Below are 7,125 nucleotides of genomic sequence, written 5' to 3' on the forward strand. Positions count from 1 at the left end.
GAGATGTGGTATCTTACACTACACTCACCATGTTGTTGGGCCACAGCAGTCCTCTGTACATGCACAATAGTAAACAGGTGTCACTGCCAGACAATGTTGGTTTCAAGAATGAATCGTTTTAACATACAGACTTTAATATATATCTTTTGTCTAAGCAGTAGCTTACACTACTGTCCACTGAATGATTGCAAGCACATTGATTTCACATCACATTGACACATGCCTCTCAACACATGGGACGAAAATGACTTCCACAGGATCATACATTATCCTAGGGTCAAGGGTTACGATACTCATATGTTGCACCTAGACATTATCTAGACAATGAAGCCACTTCCACACCAGGTGATGAACTTCAGCTGAAGGTTCTTGGGTCATTTCAACATCTAGTCAGATTTATAGATCTATATTTGACCACTCAACATCGCATGAGACCAACAAACAACAGTGTACCAGATATGTGTTCATTGTTTGAATCCAAGAAAAAAACAAGACCAACAACATTAAAAAATAAATTCAACTTCTTGGGCACCAAATTAAAAACACTGTACACTTCAGATGTCTAACCATATAAATATACATTATATACAAAATAATTTTATAAAACATAGAAAGATCAGTGCTTCTTAATATTAAATATCTAGTGAAATGCTAATCTTAAAAATAACATTATTGGTTCAGTAATTTCAATTAAAGGCGTCCTTGGTGTTTGTTATAGGGCAGTGTTGCATAACGACAAGTTAACAGTTAACAGCTTCATCTTGAACTATCTGGCACTGCACCAAGTATTGCATCAATTGTTCTATCTTACTCTTTTTATTAATTGTGCAAAGTGTTCAAGAAGAGACTGGGTTTTTTTTTGTAGTTGCTTGTAAGTCCATTCTTAAGGCTGTGTGATTTGGGCTTCATACATTCGTTATCCAAGTAAAAAAAAAAAAAAAGGTAATTTACAAATGGACAAAGTTCTAAAATGTTCCCCCCCCCAAAATGAACCGTTTCCAGTAGTTTTCCCGACTTTACCAGGGTAGAATAATAAAAGAAGCTCACTTCTGCTGGCTTAGTGGCGAGTAGTTGATTGGATGCTGCTCATGATCACAATTATGCGTAGAGTCTTCAAACACAATCCTCTCGTTCTGCTGCAGAGCAGACAAGCTTGAACACAGAGGCCTGTTTTCCAAACATGCACTTGGACTAAGTCTGTCAAGGGCTTGAACCTAATAATCACACCAAAGGTCAAACGTGCGAGTCTGTTTTGTGTATTATTTTTCAGTCTGTTTCATCCTTACATTCTAACGAAGGTTGGTAGTCCTATTGCATTCATAGAGCTCACAGGCTCAGTCCAGTTATCAAGTTTTTCAAGAGCAGCAAATTGCAGTTAAATAAATCCCAGTCTTTCCACACCTGTAAACAGTGCAGAAGATATCCACTTTCTCGACAGAGCGATACCTTCCCTGCATCATACCTAAGGGAGGGTGAGAACAAGATAGTTTTACATTGACGCATGCTGATTGATGTAATAGTACATGGTGTTGAAAGAAACATGCTCAGTGTTTGGTGAAAGTGATAGTGACAGCTTACCTCAGTTGCTATGACACACTCATTTCTCTCCTGGGCTACTACAAACACAGACTGGTACATTGAATCTCTCAGAGGACATATCGTTGATATTCTACACTGCAGCCTTTCACTGAAAATGAAAATACAACACGTCAACATCCGAGCAGAAACTTGGCCAACGTCCATTTTGTTAATTGATGCTATTCAAACTTCAACATGGTTTAAATGTACAACACATTGACAGGCCCGGTCACAGGCAGGTCTGTCTACAGCTCTTCTCTGTCCTCTTACTTGGTTATTCGGCCCAACGACACCTTCTCCTCTCTCGCTTTTTCACAGTTTTCATCTTTCTCCGCACTAAAATGGTCATCCTTGTACACCTTGGAGGTTGTGTAGTCCAGGTGATAGTTGACGTGTTTGTGGTTGAACTTCTCAGCAGGGCACTCCACCTCCAGGTCCACCTCCTTGTTGGTGTTCTTCACCTGGAGCGTAGGAAGGAGGACCTCCTTCTGGAAGTCCGACAGGTTGTTCATGGTCTTGGCATCGCGCTCCTTCTTCTTCTGCTGTTGGACGTGGCGCAGTCCCACCAGCACCATACAGAGCATGACCAGGAGGACCACCACCAGCCCAACGCCCAGACACACGGTGTCCCAGCGCAGGAGCTGCTTGGGCCCCGTGTCCGGGCTGGGGCTGGGGGTGATGACTAAAGGCACGGTGTAGTACTGGCACTGGGAGCCGCTGTAGTGGGCGGGGCAGAAGCAGGCTCCCGGCTGGCCTCTGGCTCCGCCGCTGCAGGTCCCTCCGTTCAGGCACGGCGTGGAGGCACAGCGGTCAGACGCCCTGCTGCAGTCGCGGCCTGCGTACCCTGCCGGGCAGATGCAGGTGTAGTCGTTGATGCGGTCGACGCAGGTGGCTCCGTCGGCGCAGGGGTTACCAGCACACTCGTTGATGTTGATCTCGCAGCGCGGGCCGGTGAAACCAGAGATGCAGCTGCACTGGCGGATGTTACCAGAGATAACACAGCGCCCTCCTGAGAAGGAGGACAACATGTCTGTAAACACACTGCCTCCCACACGAGAAGATAATCATCCCCAACGTTAAACACTTTGAGGCCCAGTGTCCCAGACATGGATTGAACCTAGTTAGACTAAAAATGTTTTCAATGGAGATCTTTATAGAATTGTACTTCACGACTAGGCTTAATCCGGGTCTGGGAAACCAGGCCTAAAAGCACAGAGAAGACCCTTGTGTGTTTACCGTTTGTACAAGGCAGTGAGGTACATTTGTCCACTTTCTTCTCACAGTTGAGTCCGGTGAAGCCCCTGGGACAGTCACACAGGTAGCTCCGCCCGTTGTTCCTTTCCCTGCACTCCCCGTTATGGAAGCAGGGGGAGTCAGAGCAGGTCAGCACCCGCGTTTCACACTGCCTCCCCTCGAACCCCTGTGAGCACACACACCTGTAGCCCTTCTCCACATCCTGGGAGTCAGAGAGTTACAGAGTTTATCACCTTGATCTGTCAAAGGAAACAATCCCAGCAAAGGCCGTGGGATGTTTTTCTGCAAGGCATCTTGGGAAGATTTGGTTGCCAACGCCACATTCAGCTCATGCCCCCTCCATATCGGTTCAAATGACAGCATATTTACAGGACAGTCTGGGAACTAGGTCAACAGTTCCTCTAAACGTTTATCTGTGGGTAACCTTTCCCTACTAAAGCATAGAGGTTTGGACAGATTGAGGGAAAAAAGACAAAAACAGGAAAGCCGGTGCAGTGTGTTGTGGGAAACGACGGGCTTCCTGTCTCACCAGGCAGCGGCCTCCATTGTGGCAGGGTTTGCTGTCGCACTCCCTGACCTCCGTGTCACAGTTGACCCCTGTGAATCCCGGCCGGCAGGTGCAGCTGTAGCTTCCTTGGCCCGTGTTCATACAGGTGGCGCCATTAGCACAAGGCTTGTGGTGGGTGCAGTAGTTCAGATCTGTTGACCGATGTTTGTATTTAAAACAATCCACTGCTCTCTCTACCTTCCTGCAGTTCTAGGGTGTTGTATAAACTGAATTGTTCCCCCCCCCCCCCCCTTTAATTATATACGTAGGCTACTTCTCCCTTGTGTTATTTAACGGTTATTTGTTATTTATTTGTTGTTGATTTCTGCAGGTTTGGCTCTGACTGTGTGTTTTGATTGAGCTCACCTTGGTCGCACAGCAGGCCTCCCCAGCCCTCCTTACAGGTGCACTGCCAGGGCTGCACACAGGTGCCGTGTTTACAGGACGGATGCCGTTTACACTCGTCACACAATGTGCCCTGCCAGCCCTCTCTGCAACTGTCAGACCAGAAAACAGCAGCTTAATGGCTGCTGCGCTAATGTTCACACACTAAAAAAGAAGTACATTCAAGTACTGTGAGGGACATGGCTCCCGTCATGATGTGCGATGTTTTACTTACTTGCACTCTCCTGGCTGTGAGCAATTTCCATTCTTTGTGCTGCATCCCTCAAGGCAGACCGCTGCAATAATGACAATGTGTTAAAAGGTTTGCTTTTAAACGTGTCATTACATTGATTACGCCCATAATTTTTTTCACCTTAAAAAAAAGAAAGAAAAAAACCTTCTAGTGAAATCTAACCTGTTACCTGGCCATTTTCTAAAGAAGCCCTAATTTGTTGCGCCTGTGTGACATTGATTTTGCATGGTTACAAGACTAGTGTTTAACGGCTGGTTAGGGTGAGCAGATGCTATGTTCTCTAAAGCGGACAGCTGCTTTCATTGTTATCGGTAGGCAGTTCGAACCCTGTTTGCAGCTGCTGTCCTCCCGTTCAACAATAGAGCCCGCAATTTAGTGGCGCGTGGCGGATAATAATGCCGCGATTAACCCGGCGCGTGCTGCTCCCACAGAAAGCAGCCCGGGATTATGATGCCCGCATGCGCTCAGATATCTGACAAATCAAGAGTCTAGAGTTGGATTAGGTGAGTGCGATTTAAATGAGTCCCTTCGCAATTACAAAAGCAACGCTCGCAAAGACCATTTTCGCATTTTCAGTTTTTGGTGTCTTTCACTTGTTTTTTGACAATAGTAGGACTAGACATTCTATCACAAAACTCTTTAGTAGACCTAACAAATATAAAAAATAATTTCATATTTTCTGTCGGATTGCTTACGTTCTTCGCAGTATTCTCTCCTCCAGCCTTGCAGGCAGGATATTTGCCCTTCAGTGTTGCAGGTGTAGTGGCCAAAACGGTCGTCTCTCGGAACGCATATTTTGGAACAACTGTCCCCGTAGTAATTTTCTTTGCAGATGAACCGGTATGAGTACCTTAACTCCGTCTGCTTCCCGGTCTGCACACCCTGGGACCAATCCTGCCCCACTCCCAACTTTCTTTGCATGGCAAAATAACTTATCAATAAATTCGAGTTGGTGGTGTCTGTGAAGATTTAAAAAAAGAATTGGGGTTTTTGAGTGGAAAGAAAACATTGTTGTCTTTGCATATCGCTGTCAGACAAACAGACAAACATTCTACTGTATCAATGCCTGCTTGCTGTTCTTTCAAGTGGTTCAAGTGCGCTGTGCACAGCAATTGAAATGTCCCCTTCCTATATTTCAGAAAAACATGTTCAAGCCATTATTCTCCTTCCAAAGGACGGAACAGAAAAAGGTGTAAAATACAGGAAAAGGCCGCCAGAGGATTTTGGCAAGGTCTAAATATCCTCACTTATGCCTGCTCACTTTCCCACGCCAAAAATAAACTAAAGGAAGTTCAATTGTGTTGGAGATAGAGTATGAAAAAATGATCTCTGGCATGCAACATCCTAACACATGACAAACCCATAATGTTTGCAATTCCAGGTGTATGTCAAAAGTTCGTACATTTAGTTTGGCTAAAAAAGTTGTGTGTGAATATTTTTATTTAATGATAGAATTATTTGGTGTGCGCCCTAATGCACGTGTCTCCCCCTAGCGGTGTCCTCACTGACTTCTCACCTTCAGGTTCATCATCTGAGGGAGAATGCCAGGCTTCAATTATTAATGAAAACGCACCCTGTGGAGAAACAGAAATATGACTATCATGGGCGTGCACTGTCTCATTATTAGTTATATAACACGCATGAAAGTTTAATGCGTCTGAACAATAAGCGCTTAATTGAAGTGTTATCTTTTGGCACCAGCAAACTTGTGCGTCTTACCGGCCATGCGAAGTTGAGCGCCAGACGAATTGGTTCACTGAGCCCATCCCTCATTACGCCGAAAGAGTTGGTGCCCAGTACAGGTGTGATAGCTTGGCCGAAGATGCAGTCTCCAGGTGACACGACGTTCTGATAATTTTTCAAGCACACACGGAAAAAAGTCCTACAGGCAGGGCTGCAAGCAATTCCATTCGCCAGCAAACCTCTACTATTCTGAAACTGATGAAGATCAAGCTCGAATACACCAGATCCCCGAACCTAAAGAAATACAAACATTTAAATACATATGCAAATACAAACTTTTCATTATTGAATTGCCCAGGTATTCCATATTTCTGCAAAAACATTACCTGCGTAGATATGGCTATAATAATTGCGACGATAATGGAAAACCAAAGTGCCATTCTTCAGAGTTGCTGTGCGTATCCTTTCAAAAGTAACCTGCTCTCTCCAAACAGCTCCTATTCCAAGTGTTGATGGGGAATTCGATAAATGGAAAAGATAAATAAATATATCCTTATTCAAAAGCCTTTAGGACGAGACCCAGCTCCACGATTCCGTAACCAGCAGAAGTCGAAAAAACCTTGTTATCCAGTAATGCAGGTTAAACGCATAAAATTAACGTCAATATCCACAAATTAGTCATTCGTCTGTCTTTATGTTGGCCATCCATCCTGCCGGCGAAGTGTTTTTGTTTGGTGTTGTGTCGGTGCAAATGCGCTTCGACCATGTAGAAACGCACGTCTTCTGAAGCCAATAATGCCGTGTACATGTGGTAGTACATCAGTGACGGAGCATACTGTTTCTTAATGAACGGGACTTTGACGTCTCTCTCAGTTTATATACTTGAGTTGTCATTATGAATACTGTCAATCAGTAAACGCCGCCCCCTTTTTAGCGCAGCCTTGCAGCCAATCCCAGTTCTCTTGCTCCACCATCCCTTACAGAAAGACTTCTGACCGAAGCGTCTTAATTTGTGGAACATCAACACGCGTAATAACAGTGCTTTTGTATCAGACAAACTTCAAAATAGACATATTAATAAATTGTTTTTCCGTTTCTTGAGTCCAACGCTTCGAAATTGTACGCGCGTTTGTGTGCTCCGCAATCTCTAAATATCCTGCATGGGATTTCAAGTTTGCGTTGTTGTCCCTGACGACAACTCTTGCAGGTATATCAAATAGTCTAAGATGAAGAAGAAACGTGATACATTTGCACATGCAGCTGTATAATGTAATAAGCATTCAACGCTAATTGTACAGCGTCCAAATCATTCATCTTTAGCCCCAGTTGTTATGGACATTTAGGGAAGTGTAAGTTGTTTATTACCCCGGTGAATTATTTAATAGATTAACAACGTGCCGGTTACGTCATAGTTTAAGGATAATGT

General features: G+C 44.4%; 1 protein-coding gene across 3 annotated transcripts; it reads right to left on the bottom strand.

The window, feature by feature from the left end:
* Nucleotides 1-113: 113 nt before the first annotated feature.
* Nucleotides 114-6,555, bottom strand: LOC124486606 (delta-like protein 4). Of its 3 annotated transcripts, none has more exons than XM_047048337.1 (11): nucleotides 6,086-6,555; nucleotides 5,736-5,993; nucleotides 5,533-5,590; nucleotides 4,712-4,975; nucleotides 3,999-4,059; nucleotides 3,746-3,876; nucleotides 3,362-3,531; nucleotides 2,815-2,998; nucleotides 1,849-2,587; nucleotides 1,579-1,687; nucleotides 114-1,462 (listed from the first exon to the last, which is right to left on the bottom strand). In XM_047048337.1, the coding sequence occupies exons 1-11, from the start codon at nucleotides 6,137-6,139 to the stop codon at nucleotides 1,457-1,459; spliced, it is 2,034 nt and encodes a 677-aa protein (XP_046904293.1). In that variant the 5' UTR covers nucleotides 6,140-6,555; the 3' UTR covers nucleotides 114-1,456. The 3 variants fall into 3 exon arrangements, with proteins under 3 accessions (XP_046904293.1, XP_046904284.1, XP_046904301.1); XM_047048328.1 differs by having other exon boundaries at nucleotides 2,815-3,034; XM_047048345.1 differs by lacking the exon at nucleotides 4,712-4,975 and having other exon boundaries at nucleotides 2,815-3,034.
* Between the last annotated feature and the right edge of the window lie 570 nt (nucleotides 6,556-7,125).

Source organism: Hypomesus transpacificus, chromosome 3 (genome assembly GCF_021917145.1).
Source record: "Hypomesus transpacificus isolate Combined female chromosome 3, fHypTra1, whole genome shotgun sequence".
NCBI lineage: Eukaryota > Metazoa > Chordata > Actinopteri > Osmeriformes > Osmeridae > Hypomesus > Hypomesus transpacificus.

Coding starts and splice junctions, on each gene's coding strand:
- LOC124486606 (XM_047048328.1), bottom strand. CDS start 6,139: ATGGCACTTTGGTTTTCCATTATCGTCGCAATTATTATAGCCATATCT. Junction 3,877..3,998: donor TCACAGCCAGGAGAGTGCAA/GTAAGTAAAACA, acceptor CTGGTCTGACAG/TTGCAGAGAGGGCTGGCAGG. Junction 1,688..1,848: donor TCGTTGGGCCGAATAACCAA/GTAAGAGGACAG, acceptor TTTCATTTTCAG/TGAAAGGCTGCAGTGTAGAA.